The sequence below is a fragment of the Melanaphis sacchari genome, unplaced genomic scaffold, assembly GCF_002803265.2.
Source record: "Melanaphis sacchari strain LSU unplaced genomic scaffold, SCAv2.0 Contig50_pilon_pilon, whole genome shotgun sequence".
Taxonomy (NCBI): Eukaryota; Metazoa; Arthropoda; class Insecta; order Hemiptera; family Aphididae; genus Melanaphis; species Melanaphis sacchari.
Window position 1 is genome coordinate 342294 of NW_020271344.1, and position 27575 is coordinate 369868.

The 27575-nt window shown below is 26.5% G+C and overlaps 1 protein-coding gene across 1 annotated transcript; it reads left to right on the plus strand.

Moving 5' to 3' along the window:
- Window positions 1–26388, plus strand: LOC112599380 (nucleoside diphosphate-linked moiety X motif 6; the record flags this gene model as incomplete). The annotated part of the gene is given in 6 exon segments (XM_025346263.1): window positions 1–295; window positions 475–587; window positions 20784–20878; window positions 22526–22730; window positions 23735–23934; window positions 25874–26388. Coding segments are annotated over 6 exon segments (846 nt in total). The 3' UTR covers window positions 26063–26388.
- Window positions 26389–27575: the final 1187 nt, after the last annotated feature.

A 27575-nucleotide genomic window follows, 5' to 3' on the forward strand; every position in this document is an offset into this window, starting at 1 on the left:
TTTTTTTTTTTACGCATCCACACTGTATATTATCCACGCGCTCTGTCTCCGTCGCACCACCCGTCTTTATTCTATCCCGGCGTCTCATTCTCGCACGCCGTCTCTCTCGACGTCGTCCCGTCCCTCTCGCTTGCCGCGCGTCTGTTCGTTCGGTCTTCCTGATCTCCGCCGCCGCGGACGTCCCTTTTTGCACGCGGGCAACAGGTTAAAACGTGCACAGACTCGCGCACCGCGGCTGACGCGCTGCTTACATGGTTTCCAGACAACCACCGCTGTCGTTGTACGCGGCCGTCAGGTACCTCCTACGCGAAATACTTATGGGCGGGCGGGTGTACGGTTTTTTTTTTTTCTAGGGGTAACGGCAAGGAAATTAAGATATATTTTATAATATCATATTTTCCGATTTATCCTTTTTAATGTATTGTCATTCGACTCTACACGGCTCGATTTTATTTTATTTTTTGATTTTCGCAGAAAAATGTCGACGTTTACCGGCCAGGCGGACAGACATAGAGGCGTCGTCGTCAAATCCACCATAGCCGCCACGGAACAAGAGAAATCGGCGGAATTCGGACCCAAGCTTGCGAGTAATTTTTTGCATTTTTTTTTTTTTCATGTACTGTTTCAAGGACGTCGCGTCGCGTTCAACCGTCGCCATTGGTTCCTAAACGCGGTCGCGAACCGCAGCCCTCTATGTTTACATGATAATATTACAGTGATTGTACGTCCGGTTCGAACCGTTTGGCGGCACGTAAACTGCAGACACTACGCGTCACCGCGGGTACCGACGACGCGACGCTTACCGTTACCCGAAACGCGACACGCGCGTCATCGATGTTCGCAGGCGACGCTGCGTCCTGCGACGGCCGTTAATCGTTATTCGTGCAGAAAGACCAAAGTGGCCGAACGTGACGTGACGTGTGCGTCAAAGTCAAAACGGTCGTGTACTCGTGTCGCGCTTGTCGTCGACGGGTTCAGGGCATGGTCGCCGTCTCGCCGGCGACGGCGAACCGGTTCGGTTGGTGGCACCGCGTGTGCGTACTCGAGAAACGGCATTAGTGGCGGCGCCCGCGCACTCGTCATCTCACGCCGGTCTCTCTGCTACAGTGCTAACACACACACACACGTACGCGTACATGGAAATAATAATTCATAGTATTGTACTATTGTGCATACAGGGTGTTTCGCCTTTTATTCCATTCAGGCGTCAATACGTTTTTTTTTTTTTAGTTTTGTTTAATATTTTTGAAAATCATTACTTGTTACTATTGTAGATTCATGTTTATTAAGTATTTTAATAATATAGGTAGGTAGTTATTTGTTTAACGTGAAGAAAAAAATAATTAAAATATTTTCTTTTTTGTTTCATAAAAATATTAGATGGCCACATTATTAAGTTATAACTTATGTAGTTATGTACATGTATTTTAAACGTCAAAATACCGAATTTCCATTAATTAAATGTTTGTTTTAAAGTTTGGATTTAAAGACGGCGAAACACCCGGTATATACTGTGTGTATATTATTGTAACTGCGCTTCCCGGCGCGGTTGAGATGCTGCGTGTGTGTGTGTGTTTATTTCGACGAAGACCGTCTTTGACGCGTACTATTATATACTTTATACCTCCCGCGCGCCATATGGTTCAAAAGTCACTCGTAATTCGTGTATTTTTTTATTCTTGTTTGATTTTTTTCCTCTAAGATTCGTAACGACGTCAAAACATTACAAATCGGTAACGTAAGCGTCCGGAAATTATTATTCCTGATGACCCTTGATAATTTTTTACCGACACGTGTCCATTAAAATGGCATTCCGCAATATTGTGGTATTACATGTAGCAGCTGTCAGTGTGCCTGTAGTGTATAAGCTATAATATAGTATGCAAATGTTTAATATTATTTTTGTGCGTTATACCTGAAATAGTTATTAAACCGTAATGATTTTCTCCCTAAAGGAATTCGGTTTAATAATATCGAAATCGCTATAAACTAAAAACTAGTTTTCTCTTTTTCCACGCAGTGATGAAAAAACGTTAAAAAATGTTATTAGATTAGGTATCAATACCAACTATTTCTAATAAATTTCTGATGAATATTATTTAATTTATTTATCAAAATTTATCCTATTTGTTTTTTATATGTACCTACAGTTGTATTGTGTCAATAATTAATGTATGCTATTAATCGTGCGATATAGGTAATAATTTATATATATTATGTCGAATGCAGACTATAGTTCAAGTCGTTACTTGTCATAATATTGTGTTGAAGCTTAAATAAATAACCTTTTTATTATCACTTACGTTAGTGTGTTACATAATGTACTGTATATGTATATTATATAAATAAATCTAATATTTTATAATTATATAAATTATCTATCAAAACCATATAATGTCTAATACCTACTCTAATACATATTATAGTTTATAGACTAATATTTGTACCAATAGAAAAATATATAGGTAATGTGTTGAAAAAAATTAATGGTCTCACTACACATATTTAATATTTATGATAAGGACAAATGCACAATTTATAAGTTGGAATTTAGGTAGCTATTCTATAATAATATTTAATAACGAAGTTGTAACTTGTAAATGATATAATATGGTACTGCAACTAGGAACGGATCGAGAAAATAGATCAAAGGGGTCAATTCTTTCCGGTCATATAAACATATTTTGCATATTTCCCCACTTTTTTAGAGAAACTTTGTTTCAGTAATTAATCAATACCCATGGATGACTTTTATTTAAATTGTTAACAATAAAATTATATAGAAATATAGAATATACGAGTACATAAAAAAAATACGTTGATATTGCATAATATGTGATTTTTTTATATGAAAAAACAAAAGGAAATATTTGTGTGAAGTATTAAATAAGTGGCCCCTCCCAAATCTTCACTTTGAATCATACAACTTACGATATCTAATACTATACATATCCATTTATATGTATAATAGCAGCTAATCGCTGATTGTAAATACTAATGTAGTTTTATTGCAATCAAATATTTAATAATTAAATAACTTCGAATTATAAAATATTCGATTATTTCGCTAGCTCTATTGCTATGTTTGTCAGATTACCTACTGATAACATTTTATTATCCGTACTATTAAACATTAGATATTTTAATATTCTATTTAATTACTCTTATAACATAACATAATTTAAACCGTCGAGCTTAATAAATAACTCATTACCACGATGTGTCATTTCATGAATAATTATAAAATTTAACTATGTAAATAAAATAAATAAATTATATGAAAGTGTAAAAGATTTCTATGTGTAATTATATTATAAGATAATATATTACATCGATATTCATATTTTCCAATAGGTCAGTTTATCAAAATTATAAATGGACTGGTAGATTAATAAAAATAACATTTAAAAAAGTGTATATAATATATATAGTATACACTCTTTTAAATATATATAATATTTTACATATCTTAATTTATATTACTCTTTATTAATTTTCTAATATTTGACTTTATTATGGGAGTGTTCAATCAAATATCTAAAAAACTATTATTTTACAGATCCTATAAGGTCAAATAAAATACAAATTTATTTGGTCATAGTAATATATTTATATAAAATGATAAAGAAGTTATATTTGAATTTTTAATTAGTTCATTACAACTAAAATATTTGAAAAAAAATATATTATTCAAATAAATCTGAGACTATACAATTATTTTTCATATTGACATTATTACATTATTACTTTAATATTGAACAGTATAATTAGACATTAATCATAAATATTAAAAAATATTATATTGTAGATAATTTAAAATAATTGTACGTATATAGAAAGTAAACATTTCTCAAATATACATTTCATTACTTTATCTTTATATAATTATAAAATATTTTTCTCCAACACTGTATAATATTATAATATAGTTAATAAACTATTAACCATATCTATTGAATTCTACTAATTCTATCTAATATTCAAGGTTCAGATAATATACTTCTCGCAATGTTTTTAAGATTCTTAGAATAATCTTTTTTTTAAAGAATAAATATTTTTATAGTATACGAGTATTATATTGTATATTTTAAAAATAAAAAATATTTTCTTAACAGGTTGTTGCCTGTTTACTGAGTATAATTTTTATCTATTAAATATTTAAATGTATAAAACATTTCAGTTTTTTATGTTTTAGTATGTTTTATAATTTTTGATAAAGATCTAGAAATTGTGGTTATTGAAGTAGAACTGTAGAAGTGATTTTCAGTATTTATTAATTGTATAAATAAGAATATAATAATTACTGCATCAATAATTAATAATAGAAAATTGTATTTCGATAATCAGTAGTATTAACTCCTATAAATAAGTAAAACAAATATCAAGAAATATATTATAAAAATAAAATATAATTTAAATATGTTTCACAGATGTTTGAGTTTTTCAGTTTAATAATTTTACTGATTTTTAACGCGTAGGTTTATTTGTATTTTATACATTATACTTAAAGAAATATAAGATTAAAATTGCGAGACTGCGAGAATATTAATATCACCGGAAGTTTAAACGTTTTATAACCGATAAGAATATTATGTATAAATACAAATATACAATCAATAATGTTGGTTACTTATTTTGTTATATGTTAATAATCAATTATTTTAATAAATAATAATAATGAAGCATTAGAAAAATATTTATGTATTAAATAACTTAAATTAATAACATTTCTTCTGATTCAAGTATTGAAAAATGTTATCAAAAAAAAATAAATGTGTTTATATTTATACATTAAAGTAATTTAATTTTTATTACGTTCAATCTTGATTTTCATGTATTCACAGCTTTATAATTTTATAATATAAATTAAAAACTATTTTAATTAAATTAACAGTTTAAATTATAAATGGACGTAAATTTAATTTATATTCAAAGTTAAGTGTTCTGCAGTCTTGGGATTAAGTAATCAGAATCTTTTTTTCAATTTATCTAAATTTTTAAAATTGTCATCAAATTTGTAATACATTTTAAAGTATTATAAGTTAGAGTAATTAGTATATTTTTCAATTCGTAAATACTCAATACTATAATATTTACTATAGTACCTAATCATTTGACTTGATTTTTAAAATATCGATATATTTACCAAGACAAAAAATGTTTTGTTAAAACTTTAATTGAAAAGTATCGTTAAATTTATTTGAAAAAAGCTTTACTTTTATTCTATAAGGAGGCTCTAAATCTTTTTAGAACCTTAACATTTTCTTCCGTTAGATTCTATCGAGGGTTTAGTCTTAAGTACTCTAACTATTTGGTAAACTTTCCAAAGCTTACAAGCAATATGTTTAAACGTCAATCTGAAGACCCGTCTATACTTCTTTAGATAAACCTACTGGAATGAAAAGCTTTTAGAGTACAAAAATTAGTTCTCTAACCACACAAATATTTTTGCTCCTAAACCCAATTGAATTAAATCAGATAGAAAAATATCTAATAAATAATTGAATACCTCGTATAGTCGTGTATTTAGTTAGATGTGTTGATTGTTGTACTTTATAAAAAATAGATGTAGCATGTAGACATTTTAGATTCTAAGTGGAGTCATATCTGTATTGATTTTACAATAATGTTTGTGTTTTTTTTTTAACTGAATACACTTTTTATAGTGAAAAAAATGCTTCAATTTTCAACTTCAATGTATTTTATGATTAGATACTGAATTTAGTTGGTACTTTACTCAAAATTAAAAAATCTCAGTACCATTCTTAGTAATTGGAGAAAATAAAAGTACAAAGTAGATTCTGACGAAATCAATTTTCTCATGTTTTTGTAATTTTGAAACAAATAATCAAAAATACCTCAAATTTTCATTAAATGTTTGTATAAGAATTTTTTTTCATATGGCATAATTTTTAGAATATTTTTTGAGTTATTTATAAATAACATTTGAAATATTTGAATTTTTTTTTTTTTTGACCTTAAGTTAAGTGTCAACATTTCAAAATCTTGGATTTTTAATTCACGTAACTCCAATAATTTTTTTTTTCTTAACCCCGCGTATACTTATTATACTTATTTAATATTGATTGTATATAATTTTATAAAAATAAAAACAATAAATAGTTTTTTTTTCTGTATAAATGTTAATAATAAAATTTCACTTAGTCAAAAAGCTTATTAAAATGAATAAAAGGTTCCTCGTAACTCATTAGTTGTTATTACTGAAATTAAAAAAAGAGTTGAGTGTAATCCCACAAATATAATTTATAACTGTCTAAAGTTTAAATTTGGACATAATTGCTTCTTTTCGTGTAAAATTATTTAAAACTTATGTTTATTATTATATTTTGTCTACACGATGGAATTTTTAAAACATTTAAGTATAATTTGATATGCTATGAACTATTTATATTAAGAATCCATTATAATAGTTATATAGTAAATCGGTATTGTCCTAAAATTTAATATTAATAATATACTAAGATAAATGTATATAAATATATATACCTTAAACTCAAAATTATCTGTATAGCAGAATGGTTATCAGTTACCTACTTTCCTCTTTTTAAAATTAAATTAAAATTTGTATTTTATTTAATAACTATATAACTACTACAACATCTATTACTAATTTTAAAATAATATAACTGATAGGTCGTATAATAGACATTTACAGTTTTAAATATGACCATTTAAATTTTTTTCAATAATTAGTTTCATATCTTCAAAAAACTATTTTACACAAAAATATATGGTGAAATACAGGTATTAATATAATTATATAATTATTGTATTAATAAATTAATACACTGTATAATTAATTTTCAAAATATTAAATAATTTTATTATCATGATATTATGACAGTAAATTAAATTTATAAATGTTAACTAAGTATTGTTCAGCAGGAGTTGAAATGAGATAACATAACATATAATTTATTATCATAATTTGTAAGTAAATAATTAATAACAACTAATAATTTACTATATTCTTCTGAGGACCATAAATATTAATACCAAAGTTTATTTTTATAATATATAATGCATTTTGCATTTTCTAAATAAAAATATAAACTAAAATTATTACTTGCAAGCTGTATTTTATATATGAAAATAATATTCATGTTTCATAGTAATTTTAAATTCTGAACTAAGCAATTAATGTATTGATTTTAAAATTAATTCTATTATATTCTATTATTATAATTTCTTTCTATTATCGTCTGTTGGAGAAGTAAAAATATTTCGGTTTTTAACTTCAAGAGTAATTTTTGATAATCATTTGGATTTAGTTGGTAATTTGAAAGATCAAAAAAAAATATTTATAAATCAAAAGTAAAAAAAAACAAAAATACTTGTATCTTTAAATATTTATTACTTAATAGCAACAATATTTATGATATTAATACAAAGAAAAAAATCAAAATATACTCCATAAAAATGTTTAATTCAGAATCCAGATATCACGAAACAAATTTGCATTTATTAAATTTTTCACATTTCATTTTTAAACATGTATACAACGCTGAGCTCGGGTTATTATATTTAAATAATTTAATTTAAAAACAATCATTCAATGAAGTAAACTTTTATTTTTATTTTTATTTTCTATTGTTTATAAGGTTTTAACTTGGTTTATGCAGAATAACAAATCAGTAACTATAGTATTTATTTATTTAAGTTGAAAAATAAAATAATATTTAATCATGTTATAATTGACTTGAATAAATTATGTGTAAGTAATCGGTTTTTGCGCGAGATTGACCATTCCCATCCATTTCCTTTAAGCCATTGCCATTTTCCATTTTATTTGAGCATTTATAAATCTCTGTTTATATCTTTATGTAAATATCCTATATGATATGTAAGTCTCGTGCGTCTTAAATTCAACCAAAATAGATTAAACATCACTATTATTTTGTACATAACAATTCATCATACATAGAAATAAAATTTTTCATAGTCATAGGACTAAAATATTTATAAAATGTTGATAATGTATTTATTCAAAGTTTTTATTAATCTTGAAGAATTTAATTTCAGACATCATACAAAATTGAGAAATATATTAATTTAACAATGATCTTGTTTTTTTTTTACGTAAAAAACATGTAAACAGCCACTATTTGTGGCAAATTAGGTGCTCCATAAGTTTTATCTGTCCTTATTTTATGATAATAAATTGAGATTATTTGATTACCTTATACAAGTATTTTTTTTAAATTATTTACCAAATGTTTGAAAGATATTGAATAATTTATAATAATTTTTATTTTTAATTTATTTTGATGATTATGTTTTTATTAAAAAAAATATATAACTTTAAATGTAAGCTTTATATTTTCATCAATTATTTATTAAATATAAAAAGTAATTTTTGAAAAATTTCAATTATTTATGTGTTATAAATATAAAATTTTATTTTAATGTTATGTTCGCTCAAAAAAATATTTCTCTTGTCAGATATTAATTATTTAAAAAATAAAAAATTCACAAAGTTATAAATTTACAATATTATATGATAAAATTTAATATCTAAACCATTCTTATTTCTATTGATACATTTTAAAATAAAATTAATAATGATTCAGATAAACTAGATAATTAAAATATCCAAAACAAATTTATTTAAATTTTGTATTATTTTAATTAGAACAATTATATATTAATTGTATTTTAGTTTTATAAAATGTAAAATATTTATTTTTATCTGTGTAATTTTGTATTAGTTATTCATAACTAACATGATATAGTTAAAACGGATAACTACAACGAAAGTACTTAACATCGTATTATAATTATACAGGATCATATATGTTACATACATAACGTGCAGCACTTTAATGTACTGGGTATATTGAAAATAATTAGACTTTCAGCACTTAACAGATATGAAATATTATGCACTTAAACGTCCACATACATATACCTATACAATAAAACCGTTCAAATATGCATTTGGTAGACTCTATGAATAATTCCTAAATAACTTTATATTTTTTTTATCCGTGTTATATTGAACACTATTAACATTAATTGTTTTTGCTTTAAATACTAAATATTATAGTAATATAGTACATTACCAATGAATAAAATAAATTTCAAATATTTTATATTCAAATACATTATATAATCGCAAAATTTTAAATATAATACGATTTATACTCAGTTATTATTATTCCTATAATTTATTATAATTGTTAAAATTATTACTTATTAATATTTTTTTATAAGTGAAATATTGACAAGAATTAAAAACTGGAATATTAAGCTATAAAAACGTATATTTTGACTTATAATTAATCATAAATTCATAAAAATTATTTTATATTTAAATGGCATTTAATAGTTTATTAATTAATTATAGTCATAGATACTTATTTTTGTAGAATACTCCTAATAGATAAACAATAACTTTGAATAATATTTTTGTTTAGTGCATTGGTTTTGCTCTTAAGTTCTATATATATTTATACAATTTACAAATCATTCTTAATGAAACATCAAAAAATTTGTCGTTTTTACCTGTTATTATATTTACTTCCCTTATAGTAAATAAAAAGACCATTTTTTTTTTAAGCTGCGATGTTAATTTGAATTTAAGATTTAAATATTTGTGTGGTATTCCTATGTTTGCTGTGAATCGCGATGAACTACGTATATACTGTACGTGTAAATTTAAAACAAATAATACACATTTTTGTGTGTAAAAACCAAAACCATTTCGGTGATTACCTTAATTATTACATCTCAATTATACTGCAAAGACAGTAAGCAGAAATAAAGTAGGTACATATGTATTTTTAAAATTGTAGTAGGTATAATACTTTCGTTGAGTTATAGTACTTCATAAAAAAAGTAATTATATGCTTTCGCTACTTCCCATTTATTTTAGGGACCGACCCTCTTATTCTCACTATTGCGTTCTGTTTTGTGTTTTGTAGGCACCCTTTTCACTATTATATACTGTAACCCTTGTTAACACATCTATCCGTTTTATCTTCGATCACTCCCCTAGGTTCTATGTTCAACGATGATGTAATCTCTATAATCAAAGTTCTCTTTCTCAGTTTTTCTACGTATACAACAGTAACACATTTTTTAGAAAACTAAACAACAAACTGTTAAAAGTGCAGCTCCCGGACATTGTTAACTTTGAATACTATTTCAAATTGTATTAATGTGCGCCCACAATTTGAAAATCTCTCTTTTTATATACATATTATCATACGTTGTGATGTTGTATTCATCTATTGTGTCGTAAAATAATGCCTACTATGCATTATCATATATTATGCATCTTTTAAAATTGTGTATACTATACAATATATTATGTACCTATTTATCTTTATGGAATTTCAATACATTTAAAACAATAATAATTATGTGATTTTTATTTAGAAATTTTACTCATAAAAATTAAATATATAAATCTCTAGTATTCGTATTGTTTTTTTTTATAGATGGACAGCAGTTTGCTATCCACTGTTATTTTATATCGTGTATATATAGGGTGTTTCATAAAGAACGCAGTTTTTAATTTTGCTATAAAATTAATCAACTTAATTTTATGAAAAATACATTATAAATGATATATATTGTTTCACTACGAGTTGAGGTTTCATAATTTTTCAATCATTGTTTTATACAGAAAAGTCGTGAACTTCATTGAATCTTAAGCAAAAAAATTAATGCGTTATCAGTGAACTTAATGGGTAAGTCTGTGAAAATTTGATTAGTAATTGCATTGACAGAGTCACTGTGTGTCTAGCAATAGAGGGGGATCATATGCACAATACCATGTTTCACGCTTAAACCTCAAAAGCAGTGAAACAATATATATCATTTATAATGTATTTCTTTTAAAATAAAGTTGATTTATAACAAAATTAAAAATTGCGCTCTTTATGAAATACCCTATATATTATATTCCAATTAGTTATATAACAACTTATATGATATAAAATAGTGAAAAAACAAATATCGTTTTAAAGTGATCGTATGTATTTGTCATTCGCACACTCGTTCTAGCTATATAAATATGTAATAATAGTTGTCTGAAAATTGAAGTGTATGTAAATATAAGATTTAAGAATTTATTAGAATGTTATACTTTTATTGTATGCACATTGTACAATGTACCAATATTTGCAGCTTGATAAATAAAATTGAATAATATACGTTTCTCATGTTACCATAGCCAGTAAAAAATTCCAGAACAAACTTAAATATAAATCGATATTATTTACAAGTTGAAATAAATGATACAATTAAAAATATGCCAACTACGAAGCTTTAATCTTATCAGCGTGGAAAGTAGATTTCAGACGTTTTCCCATTCGTGAGTAGGTAAACTAATAAATTGTCGTCACAACTCGGACGTATGCGTTAAATCTTCTCGACAGTTGTTAATTTCGAATAATAAAGATACGGGACATTTCGCAAAGTTATATTACATTAACACAGCAAAGTCTGAAAACTTAATCATACTGGTATGAGAATTGTTTATGTATAATAATATTATAGGTATTGAAGGTACTTGAAATGATTTAATTCATTTCGATATTCTATCTTACAAGACAATAACAAATCACAATCGTCTTATACAGCTGCTGTTATGTTTTCTATTTATACTTATTTTCTGTCTGTATCTATTATGAAACGCGTATGATGACGTAACGTAACCCGTGTCGTCGAACGACAGCCCTCGATTGTTGAATGACTTTGAGCAATGCGCGTAGGTACCTTGCGTAGTATATAGATACGTACTTAAAAGTTGATATACTATAGCTGGTTCATCAAGGCATTAGACAACGGTATTATTTACGCGCCAGTGGCCCCCGCCGAACGAAATATACCTATATTGGCTATATCATGACTCACGTACGATATAATACATAAGTCTTTTATACAGAGTGATCCATTTAACTAGCAACACGAATGCTTAGTGTTGCTACATAGTGTACAATTTAAAATTGAGATATGTGGAGAAGTAATAGACTATAACTTGAACGGGATATCCTGCACCTTGTTATCTTACTCCCTAATCATTTAAACCTCTTATCATAAAATCATGTTCATAAATACAACCATTTTTTCGATATTTATTTACTAAATTAATTTATAAAACAGTATTTTTCTTCTGCAAATCAAGAAATTTAAAATATAGATTGTCATAAAAAAAATTCCATATGATAAAAAAAATTTTTTTTTATGAAAGTGTCTTGTCATAAACTCTTTGTATATTATATTGCTTTAAAACTGTTTTTTATAAAGAACATTTTTTTCAGAAAATATAACAGTATAGAAATTTAAATTAATCACCCAGTACATACTGTAAACATGCAGCAATATACGACTACGGTAGCGTTTCCTTATTATTATAATTATTATAAACTTTAGAAATTGGGGTGTTTAAATTGCATAACTTACGGTGTATAATACTACAGAGTACACGACACTATCGCGCCGTCCAAGTTTAATGTCTCTCGCCCTTATATATTTCCGAAACTATGTTGAAAATAGTATAATAATAATAATAATATCGAGGAGGTGTAGGGTTATTTCGAAAACAACGTGTGTGTGGTTTGTGCAGAGAGGTAGTCTCATGCGTAAATTCATCGTCACCCTTCACGAGCACCACTCTACGTTCGCACTGTTATAGGTAACATACAAAATATAATATGAACGTACAATAATAATTTCTGTGCCTGAGCCCTGAGATTGTCTAACGACACAAAAATAAAAATAGTTAGCCGAAATTATAGCTTTTATAAAAATCTTTTAAAATAATGTATATTATTTAAATAATATTTTTGTGAAAAACTCAAATTAACAATTTGTTACGCTTTTTTAACATTATAAGTTACTGACCAGTTATCACCCCTGTATTACGTGGTATTAGAAAAATATAAATTATTTTATAATATTTGTACTTGTATACTTATATATTGTATATTTGTATCCTCATAGTAAGTATATAATACAAATAGATCAACCCAAGTACCTACCTAGGTATGAATACTCGTATTATAAAACAATTTATATTTTTCTAATACAGCATGATTCGTGTATCTAAGTTTACTACAGGCTATAATTGTATCTTGTACCACGATTCTTTTTAACCTATATGTATTTATATCGAGTTTTTCAAAAAATAATTTTGTCATACCATATTCGAATCAATAAACCTATACTTTGGACTAGACTATTGTTTTATTTTTTAAAACAATTTTTTTTTTTTATTAAATTTACGGTAGTTATCATAATTACAAATCAAACATAGTGTATTAGATTGTCCTCTTAAATATCACTGTTCAACTAGATAAAACTCACTTTATGATTGTACATATATTATTCTATTTTTAAAATATAAAGACTATTATTTTATTGGATATTGACAAATACTGGTCATATATAGCTTTACATATCATAACTGTAATTTATATTTAATTTTAAGTAACTTTTTTTTTTTAGTTTCCATGGCAATTATTTTTACCTAAACATAAAAATATGCCAACAATTTTTATTTTATATTATACTAGCGGCCAGTTACTCGTTGCGGCTTTGCCGCAAAATTGTAATAGGTATATAATAAAAAATAATAATTTATGAAAACAATTTTATCGTAAAACTTCTCTATTAATTACATTTGGTGCCAAAATTACTAGGTTCGTGGGCGTATTAACTTTGGAGCATGCCATATCAAATTGTCTTTGTGAAAAAGAGCCTATACAGATGTGAGCTAGAAGCTCAAGTGCATAGCGAAATTATGATATTAATCTATTCTCAAAATTTCAAATCAATAGATCTAATAATTTTGGCCCTGCTTTGATTATGAATCAGTCACTCAAGACAAGTCTCGTTTATATACGAGTATATACAGATATTAAAAATTTAAAAAATATAGATGCATATTATCATGTATTATTTTTTACTTAAATTTCTGAATTAATACTTTTGAGTTACTTATTTTTTCCATAAATTATTAACATTAATACTAAAATATTATAGTGACCTAATTTTAATGATTATAGAATTGTTAAAATAAGATAATGGACTGATTTTCATTATATGTTTTTATATTCTTAATAGTTTATGACACGGGTTTTCTATCCTTTTATTCTAATTTGGCATCCAGTTGGTAAACTAGCTGATTTTATTATGAAAATACTTTGCATTATAATCATACGCACAATTTGTGGTATATACCTACATACAAACATACAGTACCAGCGAAAAAAGTTTTGTTATATTCGTGTGCGTCTGGGCAATTTCCCAAAAATAATTTCTAAATATTTTTACAATCTAAAATTGAATTTTAAAAATATATAAAAACGATTTTTGGCCAAATATAATATTTTCATTTTTGAACCACTGTGGTGGCATGATATTAAAAAAAATGTAGGTATACAACACTTTGACAGCGATTTCGCCGTAGAAAACTTAAAACAATTACCATCTTTTTCATCGTTGCTGTCTTCACGCGTATTGTTTAATAGCCGAAAAATTACGATTCACGGACGGCTGTTGATTGGTTTGATGGGAAAAAGCAATTTGGACCGCACAAAAGTGCTCCGGGCGCGCGTAATCGGGTTATTCCCAGACTTCATAAATATAATTTAGAAGTGTTTTTTTTTCTCTTACACTATAGGAAGGCTCCCCAGAGACGTCCTATCGATCTGACTTTGGACTGCGCGAGCATAATATTGTACAGAGGATGAGGTAGATGCAACCACGGTGCTGCTCACTGTATTGTACACTCGCATGCACACTTTTCGGTAGCGTTGACGTGATGTTGGCCGTAACTATGAGTAACTATAGTTGTAACATAATATTAACTCGTTTTACGATATCATTATATTATTATATTTATAATTATGCATCGTCGATCGCGCTGAAAGTGTCGTTGAAAATTTAATGTGTGCGCGTTTTACTCATGTTTATTATTATTATTATATAAAATAACATACCACCATAATAATAATAATACGCTCTTACGAGCCGCCGCGCTGCCGCAATCACGTTTATTTTAAAGCGTCCTGTGACCGACGTCACCGAGCGGATGGTTAAATTATTAACTAAAACAAACATAGGTGGGTTAAAAGCTGCACCCCTTCCCTCATGGCAATCCCTATATTCACACAGAGGCACGCCGACACGTAAACACACACATTATATTATAAACTGACAGCATACTCATACGATATGGTTTTATACCTTTAAAGAGCGCATCACGCCAATGTGCTGTAAAGTTTTATGTTATTGAATACATTTTTTTCATATAATTCAAAGTATTTTTTATGTTACGTTTTTTTATGTACCTATACAATTTTTAAGTATAAATTTTCTTTTCATAGTACCTTTTTAAGTTTTTCAATATATTTTCATTGCAACAGATAAATATTTTTGATTTAATCATAATCTGCAGAAACAGAATAATATTTTTCTAAAAAATATTTATGTATAAATATTGAATATTAGATGAGTATAATATTATTTATATAAATAACAATTTTAAACTAGTAGTGATTAGTGAACCACAACTTTTATCAAATCTTGTGTAATGTTTGCGTACATCCAGCTTATTATTTTATCTAAGCTAAATGCATATCAATAAAGTAAATCATTTTCGGTATTGGTTGTTCATACAACAAAATGCTTTAAAAAATAATTCTGCTTTCGATTATAAAATTAAATATGTTTATACATATATTATATATGTATATACAGATTGTTATGAAATAAAATTAAAATTAAAAATCCTACAGATTATGTGACAAGTATTGGGTTTTAACTTATAAATACTTTAAACCTCAGAAAAACAAAACAATTTACTCTGAAAATTAGAGTAATATTCATGGTGGTATATATAGATCACTCAGTTAATACATATACATAATACGTATTAGTGACAACAAACACTGTCAATCTATTAACCGCGGCCAAGATTATGCGCGCCTTTCTGTTAACGCCCATGGCTAACCCGTCCTCACTATACCCATCACCGAGCGAGCTTGACGATGAGACATTTCACGAATAAGTCGCCCGCGGCAGCGTCGCGCTTGAACCGTATCCGATCCACAATAACGCCGTCATTAACGCTGCCACGGTTTTCGCGTAACTACAAATATTTAATACACAGCTGTAGAATCATACTGAAGTGGTTATTATACAGTACGATCTGACGAGAAAAGCCTCTTTTACTCTAATAATGTACACCTATATCATACGGTTATTATTACTATGCCAATCTCGCTCGAAATCTTATAAGTAAACATGGAATAAATGTATGAAATGTATTTAATATTATACGTTTGTAATATAGTAATGCGATTACAAATATAAGTTATACACATGAAAGGTGCGTAGACTTCGTAGCTGTTTTTCCGTTCTGCAAGGAGCATTAATAGTTAATACAGACGACTTTTCTCGACTATTTTCTTGCCGCTCAAACTGGTATATAATATATACGAATTTATATACCTATATACTCTTTTGCCATAAAAAGTCATAAGTTAGGATTTTTTCCCGTTTTCGAGCATTGAAATCACATTTTTAAATCGTAATTTTATCTTCGAAATGAGAACAAACTAAAACAATTTTCTTGAACTACTTACTGTAGTTTAGCTGACAATAGAAAACTACTATTCCTAAGGTTATTTTTCAAGTTCGAAAGTCTTTTATTTATTTTACAAATAAATTATTACTACTTAAGAATCGATTTTCAATACTTTACATTGGTCTGCCTCTCGTCACAACTTAAAACTTCATATCGTTATTATTATTTTTAGTGTATGACAATAGTCGATTGTTTAAAAACTTTTATCATGATTATTTTGTTTTGTTCATTTCGTAGTTAAAATTTATATTATAAGTTTAATTGCTAAAAATACAAATGATAAAAATTTTTAACCAATAAAATGTTGTAAACATATTCTAACAAAAATGACGTGACTATTATAGCAAACATTAACACACGATACATCGAATTTATACCACAATAATTATGCTGAGTAATAATTATACAACATGTTGGCTACCAAGCACATAATTATATTATATTAAGTTTTGGAGTATAAAACTATAGATATATACTATATTATATTACAACTATACTATTTATTCTATAATTTTTAGTGTTGCAAAAATGAGGAGATATCGTTATTCAGTGAAAATTTGATTAAACGCCGCAACCCTCTCAAATGCATTCCCGCCCTAAAGTGGTTACGTCCGGATGAGTAATCTCTCTGCGCTCAATGCCGCTCACTCCGAATAGTATACATTATACTGAATAACCTGTCGGATATTTTGATAAAATTATGTAAATTTCCGTCTCTCATCTCATTAAAATATTTTATTTTTGGTGTAATTTGAATGTGTAGAATTAGCATTTACAATACTGCGTCCATTCTAGTATTGGCATACTTACGAATCTTAAAATTATTGTTTTACGAGTAGTTGAATTTCGCATTCCATACGGTGATCACAACCAGAACCTTTTTTATTCACACTCATGCACACAAGCTTGTACACAATTTTCACACGAGTTTATTACCATTTACTACCGAGACCCATAATAAGTGAACTGAATAATAATCAGAGTAGAGTAATGAAAAATGCCAACAGCGTGGCTACAGTAATTGAAGGTTTTGACTTCTGATGAATTAATTGGGATTGAGAAACGTTTCAAGAGCTCAGTCCACAAGTAGGTATAACGGTTATTTATGATTCAATTAGCTTTTATTTTATACCATTTTTTAAAACCGAAGTCTATGTATCTATTATATTAAACATATACTTTTTTAATTTAGATATCTTAAGTATTCTTAAAGTTTGAAACATAAATATTTTTTAAACTTATCGTATATTCTTAAGTAGGATTGCCTAATGATACGAAGCAATTCTATATAGTACCTTCATTTTTATATTATTTCTAAAATTAATGTAAATTATTAATACCCAGTGAAATGTTATATTAATAAACCAGTCGTTTAATATTTATACTTATACCCCCTTATGTAATTTTTTTTTGAAAATAATAAAGTTTAATATTTTTTACATAAATGTCTCGAACCATATATTTCAAAACAACCAAACATTTTTAGGATACTGTTATTTTAGGTTATGGTTTTGACGTCCGAGAGAAATTTAGAAACAAAATGTTTTAATAAAAAAATGTGTATACATCCCATATTATGTAGATCCTATATGGTCACGTGATATAAAAGTTTTACACTACGAAAATTTGACTGAAAAAATGTTGGGTAATATGTGTTAAATGCGATGAAAATCAAAAGTTATATTGAACGTCAAACACACGTCAACAGTAGGTAGTAGGTTTTATAAAAAAATATATATCTTACATTATTTTCTACATAGTTCTTTGACCTATGCTTGGTTAAAATCTATTCTAATATAAAACATTTATTTTACTTTTAACATTGTAAAAAAAAAACGTTGATTAAAAGATATGTACAAAGCAGTTGCGTATTTGTATTTAAATACAGAGCATATCAAAAAAGCTATTGGTTTATCTTTGATATGTTTATTATTATTATTATTATTTTTTTGTATTGTAGATAGTAGACTAAATTTAAAATTGTCCGATAGAACCTATATTCAACCGACCGGAAATTGAACGAAGATTGTACATTAGGTAGTATGTCGAAATTTAAAATTTCTCATTACTTTGCGATAAAATAAAAACCATACAATTCTTGGTTGTAACCTATACAACACAAAAAGCTCCGTCTAGAATTGTTTTTAGAATTCGATGATTAATCGTTTTCAGATTTAAAAAGACAACACACCAACCAAGTGACCTATCCTTAATGCAATTTCCACGCGGCTGAAGCGAGATAAGCAAGACAAGTGCCCAACAGTGAAATTAATGTTCCAAAATTCCACCCTCTTTTTTAAGTTCAACTAAAAAGAGAAAACAAACAGTATTTTTAATTCAATAGCTGCATTTAATTACGGTCAGTTATAAAAATGTCACTATTATTCCTTTTTTTATATATCAAACTTTTAAATGACCAGTCATTTTTTTTTTTAAACTCACTCATTGTAAGTTTTATTATCTTAATATAGTAACTACTTACTATTGTAATACGATATTTTTTTAAATAAAATATTAATGTATACAACCATATATATATAATATATACAGACATACACAAAATAATTTATAGCTAATGGTTGGAGAAGCCGAAACGTAATATATACTCGTATATATTAAGTAAAACTACTAAAACTAATGAAATCCTACACTAAAAACTAACTGCAATAAACTTGTAGAAAAGCAGACGTTCGTAAATATTATTTTATTTAACTTATTAAGTATTAATTTAGATATTAAAACTACTAGAGATAGATTCTATTATAATATTATAATCCAATTATTTACAAAAATCATATATAATTAAATTCCTTTCATTTTTTAAGTTTAAATTGAACTTTAAAATTTATAACACATATTATGAATTATTTATTTTTTACGAATTTTATAAAATCACCACTGTTTATTTATTATCATCAACCCATGAATATAAAATAATCATTTATCTTCTTTTTCGATTTATTGTTCTTCACACTTAACATTTGTGTCCACTAATATTATGACATATTGATGTGATACTATCAAATGTTTTGGTATATAAGTTTTCCGAAACTCTTACGTATAACTCGTTTTTGTATTATGTGTTATAATTTAATAACTAATATTGCTGTCAACAACAAAATATTTTAATTCGGTTATAATACATCGCAATTTAATATCAAACAATGTATGACAAAAACTAATCGATTTGCAACAATGGTTAAAAAATTATAACACATATCAATAAAAAATGAGACATATTCGTAAACATACAACCGAAAACATTTGTTATTATTTATTTTTTTTTTTTTTTTGACGCTTAGTAGTTTTTTTTTACCTTAATAAGTACTAGAATCGGCAATTTTTCTGATTCTGTATGCCATACGTTTTTTTTTTTTTTTTTTTTATGGTACAGTTTGACGAATAATCTACTAATTACGTACGAATCATCCGCAAGCGAAACAACGATTAAAACTTGTCAATTTTGACGAGTGCCAATAGTCTAAGTATGTTAAGTCGAGTTTGAAAAATAATCATTATCATTAAGGAAGGCTGTCATTGTTTAAAAAGAAACTGCCAATAATACAGTTTATGATATTCATACTAACATATTTTTAACGTCCAACTAAAACTTCACTAACTTGTACATAATCGGCATCAAGCTTTACCCTCTCCTTACGTACTGAAAAAACTTTTTTCTCAAAACAGATTTTCAATAGAATATAATATACATTTATACATACATATATGCAATGCTTGTGAAAAAATTTTATTTATTTTTTTTTTTTTTGCCATATTTCTCTTACACCACTACAATCCATCGACATAAATTTGAATGCGAACCTTCAAGTTAATCTGTGATTTATTCCCTAGGCCACGTGAGCGTGTGCTCATATATACCCTGGGGATTCTGTACTCTACATTAATCCTCCCTCCATTTCGCTCTCTCCAACTATCTCTCTCTCTCTCTCACTTTTCCCTTCCCTCTATCTACTTTCCACGCCACAACATGACGCAGACCCTGAAATTGAACTTCACCCCCTTCAGTATTGTTGTTGTTATTTTTTTTTATACTAAGCCACTCACCCTCCTCTCATAAGGGTCGTTGCCGCCATATGGGGCCCGATCACGTTCTTCGGAACTTGTGTTTAACACGTTTTCAAAAAACCATTATTTTCCATAGGATCTCTGATTAAATGGTCGGCGGATGAACAGGTGCACTTGGTATGGTTCCGGATAGCTCGGCAGCATGCGCATTGGATTTCAGAATTGGCCAAAGTAAGAAGTTCTTAATAATACAATCCTAAAGTATGCATTGAAAGGCTGAAAACCAATTAAGAGATGGATCGAATATAAATTATAATAGTTAAATAAAACAACCAACTATAAGCTCATTTTACTTTCTGAAAAATTAATCCTTTAAACTTTCACTCAGCCACTCAATAATCTTAAGCACTCCAAAATATGAATAAGATTATTTTAAAATAAATATTGCTATGTTACCTTTATTTGAACTTTTAATGACAAATACTAGAAATAAAACCATTAATATTAGTTAAAATAATATAATATTTAAAAATAATATTTTAGATTAATCAAATTATGATATTTTGAATAATTAGCTATTTATAATATTATGTTATTAACTCTATTTACGCTTTCTACAACTTTTCAATACCTACATATTATGCGTGTAAATGTATAATCGCTACAAATTTTTATTAATATTTTATATTTATATCAAAATTAAATATGTATTTAATATTTAAATATATTTTGTTCAAATTAGGTATACCTTTACCTACCACTACTGAGTAGCGGTAAAAATAACTAAATAATAATTTCTTTAATAACGATTTATTAGATGTTTTTTAATACCAGATCATAGTAAGATTATTAAGTTTTCAAATTGTTTTCTACAAATATTTAAAAATCGTTACTTTTAAGTTCCATTAATAATTATTTTTTAAATTATATTCAGAATTTAATATGGTAAATAAAACAGTAGTATGTTATCTACTAAGACCCTTTAATCATTTATAATCGTTCAACCATGAAAAACTTTAGTTAAAGACAATGCTTCACAACTTTTGAGAATACTGTATGAGTAGAATTAAAATTTACTTCTTTGGTAAACTTAAAGTTGAGGATAAAATTACTTTTATAACTTTTGGCTTTGTAAAAGAAATAAACTATTCTCTTCGTTGATTACTTAAAAATTGTTATTAGACTTAGGTTTTTTCGAAATAATTAAGTAATATTTTTTACCTAGGTAAATTAAATTGATGATTTTTATACTTTTAATTATCTCAATGTTAGCTATAAAAGTACTTTATATAATAACTAATTGCTTAGTTATAAAATTGTATGAAATAAAACAATATATAATATTTTTAATGTAAAATTCACTTATCTGTTGCTAAAAATGAAAGTAATATCCTTCAAAAATCAAAATTTTAAATATTGTACATTCGAATTAAATCATTATATTATTTAATATAGATATATATTATATCAAACATAATATTTACCTATGATTTAATTATTTACAACAAATTTTCATTTAAATTTAAAAATTAAATTAAACAATAAAGTCTTGACTTCAAAACTGAACATATACAAATATCAAATTCTAAATGTTACAAAATTCATTTTTCATCAAAAATATGCTATGAATGACAATATATGTTTTTTCTGTCGTAAATATCTCGTCACTGAATGTTTATGAAAAAGAAAATAATAACAATTTAACTGAAATTCTATACAACATGTCATTTTATATTGAAAAGGTAATACTTCTGAAACTTGCTGGGCTTTGTGTTTTGACACATTTCTAAGTCCTACATAACATATTAACGTCTCGTTTGGCTTTTAGGATTTCCAACCACACGTGTACATAATAAAATATATTGTGTTTGGTTCTAGAACAATTTCCTGTTTCACAGAACATCACCGGACGGTAACGAACTGTGGATGTACAAACGTTTAAGGGGTGAAAGCACATCTACGGTTGACTCCCCTCATACATATACAGGCGCAGGAGGTCTAGTGATACGTAACGATCATTTGTTAGTCGTCAAAGAGCATAGCATTCCATTTTGGAAATTGCCTGGAGGTTATGTAAATTCTGGTAAGCATTTTGTACTTTAATAAGGTTTTATTATCCCGACGGTTGGTTCGTATTCACATAATATATACCTACGCGTTTACATATTTATGAGGTAATCCTTAGTGTAATTAAAAAAAACACAAATGGTAATTATATGACTAAAAAAATAAAAAATTAGTCAGTGAAAGTAGAACTTAAAGTGAAATAAAACTGATTTTGGGTAAAAAAATATTTCGTACCTATTTGACAGGTTGTTAAAATAATAGTCGTTAATTTTGTGTATGAAGCTATTTCAATACCTTTAAATTTATTTAGCTCGTTACGCACAATTAAAATATTATAATATACAGCATAAAATTGTCGTCAAACTACGGTTTACTTCTTTTTGTTCTAATTTAGCAACGATGTTTCTAAAAAAGCATAAATATAATAAATTTGTTTTTATGATTTTTCGTGTCCTTGGTCTTTAGTTCGTGCATCAAAAGGGCGATTTAATAGCTCTAATATAATATTGGAACGAAAAATATTTGGTATAATCACTATAGTCCGTTGTTATCATTTTTATTTTTTAATATTCCCATAAAATTCTGTGATATTACCACTAATGATCAGTGTACAGTGTTCATATATTATTATTTTACATAACCGGAAACCCGATATTTTATTTTTTGTTAAATATACTAGTAACCCGTCATATTTACACGCATGTTATAATTCCTAGCATACAATAATATTAATAATTCTCATTTCTATTTTCGTACACTATATTATAAGGATAAAGTAACACGCGAACGTACATGTTGAATGTTTGATAATATTACAGCGGATAATAATAATTATTGTCCGTCTATTTGTTACTATGTTATGTAAAAGTATATATTATAATAATTATAGAAATATATATAGTATTTATACAATATAATATACACATCTGTACGTAAGATGTATAAATAATTAATCAAGCTCATGTAAAAATATCTATTTTTCTTTTTCATATTATGCTATTTTATTTTTTATTTTTTAAGGAGAAAATATTGGCGACGCTGCTATTAGAGAAGTATTTGAAGAGACGGGCATCAGAGCCGAATTCGTATCGCTAGTAGCGTTCAGGCACGTTTTAAGTGGGAGTTTCAATTGTGCTGATATGTATTTCGTTACAAACTTACGACCGTTAACTTTCGACATTGTGATTGATAAAGAGATATCAGAGGCTAAATGGATGAAGGTAATTTAGAATTGTTTTACCTTCGAAGAGAATACTTAAAAAAATCAAATAAAAAAAAAAATGACGTCATTAAGCTCATGACTCCTTTGCAGTAGATTTATGACACTTTTTAATAACCTTCCTGGACCCTTCCGACAATTGAATCACCTATAATCTCACAGATGTTAATCTATCAAATTAACACTTTCCATTGGCTCGTTATCTCTAACTTTAGATTGCTTCGACGGGGATAATCCCTTTATGCTGATTACTAAAAAAAAAAAGTATTATTTCAAAAGTCGATATTTCAAGAGATGTACGAAGTTTTAAGAGCAGGTAGTAAATAGGTACTCAGAATATTCCGGTATACAATTTTAATGAACGTAAAAACTTTTATTGCAAAACTAAAAAAAAAAAACAAATATTATTAAATTGTTTTTATACAAACGCAGTTCTTTTAAATTAAAATGGCGGTATCTAATCGATTTTTTTTAATTACTTATAAAGTATAAATCCAAATTGACATTTCGATTTAGATAAATCTTAAGTCTTCATATTGGTTTAATATTATTTAAATGAAAAACAAATATTCGTTTATCTATCAATAATGCTATCTATATTTAAAAATGATATAACTTATAGTTACACATATTATTTCAATAAAGATCACACAGACATACTATTATTAATGTACTCGGCATTAGCATACAATTTCATCAACCTACATTTATTGAAATAATATTCATTAAAATATATATTAAAACATTATTTATTCAAACAATGCAAATTAATTTCTTCATTTATCTAAATAATATCATCATCTACTCGTATGTCTAAGTTGCATAATTTTACTTCTTATTTAAAAAAAGGTGATAATGGTTATATTTGATACAAAGTAATAGGTTTGGTTATATTATTGTTTTTATTTTTTCTTGCAACTGTTTAATGTTTGATTCCCATACCTATTCTTATATATTTTGCAATAAATTAAAACATTATGCTTATCCACTTACTATGATTCACATAATACAGATAATAATATAGATCATTTTTAGCTATAAGATTGTTTGTTGTGAATGTTTACCTTTTATTGAAGACAATTTATGATAGTTTCGTCCTTCCGCTTTAAACTGAATTTTTAAATTTAATCTGTTCAAAATATATTGCAGCTAGTCTATTACGTTCATTTTTGATAGTTTTATTAAAACTGTATGTGTATATTAAGATTGAAAATAATATGCTTTCAAATTTAAATAATACCACATCTATTATAGATTTATATCATAATATTTTGAAATCTATTTAAAATCTATTTCGTATATTTAAATAATAATAAAAAAAAAAAAAACTATTCGTTGGTTAAATTCTATTTAATTAATTATGTTAAATTAATTAATTTTCGTGTATACATTTATCAGAATTTAATAATATCAACTATATAATGCGTAAGCTGTTTTTAAACAGTAATTTAATAAAAATAAAAGTACAATTTTAAGCAGTGAAATTAAATGAAGTATTTACTTAATACTATTTGAGTTATTCAAAATTTAAATTATAAAGATTATACTCCTTTATCTAGGTAATATTTTTACTGTGATTTATGTTATTTATATTATTAGGTATTTGTACAAATTAACAGTTCATAATATAAAATGAATATAAACGATGATCATTGTAATTTTGAATAATTCATATGCTTATATTAAATTATTATCAACCAATTAAATTAAATTTGTTATTTATATCAAGGAGAAAAATAAAATAAAGACTGGATGATTATAATATATAGGCGTATATTCTACTGACATTGACTAATAAATTCATCGTACAAAAGTCACACCTAAAAATCCAATAATATAAATTACATATTCTTGTCATGTTTCGTAAACAGTAGATATCTCCGTGACTCCGTGTTATTATTGTTTTCTTATTTTATTTATTTTTTGTCCTTTTTCTTTAGTGCGAAGACTTTATAACGAGTCCAGATGTTGGCGAACACAGCCGTTTTTTCGTTAAAACGTATTTCGAAAATTCTAAAAACGGCATCACGATAAAAGCGAATAAAACAATTCATCAGTTTACTAATAAAGAACTTATCAACTACACCGCATCCTACGATGTACCGACAAATTCTAGTTCAGATGTTTAAGCGCACATTATGGGAAACAATTATTTCCAATACATTGTTAAGTGTACATTATACACTTAAGTTATTGTTTGTGTTGAACATATTATTTATACTATTATTATCGTTGATTATTTATATTGTAGTTTCGAATTAGCTGCAATAATGCATGATGACAAACGGTCAAAAATAATTAAAGTACACATAAATACATAATATTATAATTTGTTATCATGTAGTATAGTAATCCGTAGATGATGCATAAGTATATACGCTGTCAGACTGTTTATAATCTGTGTGCCATTATAAGCATGTTCTTGTGTAAATAAAATATTTTTTTGTGTCAAAAATGGTTTGCGCCATGCGATTTAATTCTTTTTAAACAATTAAAATTATGCGTACTTATACATACAGTACTACAAATTAAAATATACAAGTAAAATATACAGAATGATAGATAGAGCAAAAAGAGTTTCATGAAATTTTGTTCTTATTTTAATTATCGATTACATATTGTATACCAATACCGTCTAAACAATATCATGTCGACCTAATTTATATTAACGCACATTCTGATTATGAATAAAATACAAATCACCTTAGTACGATTAGGTATCTACGTAACATTATTACATAGGTTCTCGTGTAAAAACACAATAATATAAATAATATTATAATATCCAATTACTGTATCGCTTTTATATGGTTTTCGTATCGTACGACACGCGGTTTGTTGTGAACACGTTCAATGTTGCAAATTTCGAAACATTTGTTTTATAACAATAATATAATATGTATTGTGTGTATGGGTAATGTACGTCTTATCAGATTGTACGTTCATCAGAATATGTTTATCTATACAGGTGTTTGTAATGACTAATGTGTTTATGTGTTTTATATTTCGTATTACATTATACAAAAATACGGTTGCCGTTTGATAATTTTTTTCAAATGACAGTCACATAATACGTGTATTATACATTCTTATTTCTTATAATAATGCGTATAAATGTATATATTGTGTTTAAGCTATTGAAATAGCTATTTATTTTTTTTTCTTGATTAAGCATTTTTATCTAGAACTCTACGATGAGTGTATATACTCGTATAATTAATAGGAAATGCAGCAATGATAACTATGTCTTTCTATTGATTTTCAATATTATTAATGCAATAATATTGCTATAGTTCGTGAACTGTACGACTGTATTCTAAGTTTCAACGCACTTATATGAAACTAAAACGAGTATAACGATATGATGTGTAGTATTATTTTATTTGGGTACCCAGATCAAGGCTATTATATTAATCAAGTATGATTCTAAGTAGTTTTAGATAAAATATTATTTGAAATACACGCGCACACACACACACACACACACACACACACACATATATATATATTATGTATATATAATACTTTAATGTGATGTTATTATGTTCAAAGAAAACGATAAATATAATAATTAATAAAAGTAAAAATACAAATTAAATGAATAATTAATAACAGCATTCAATTACAGACATTTATAATATA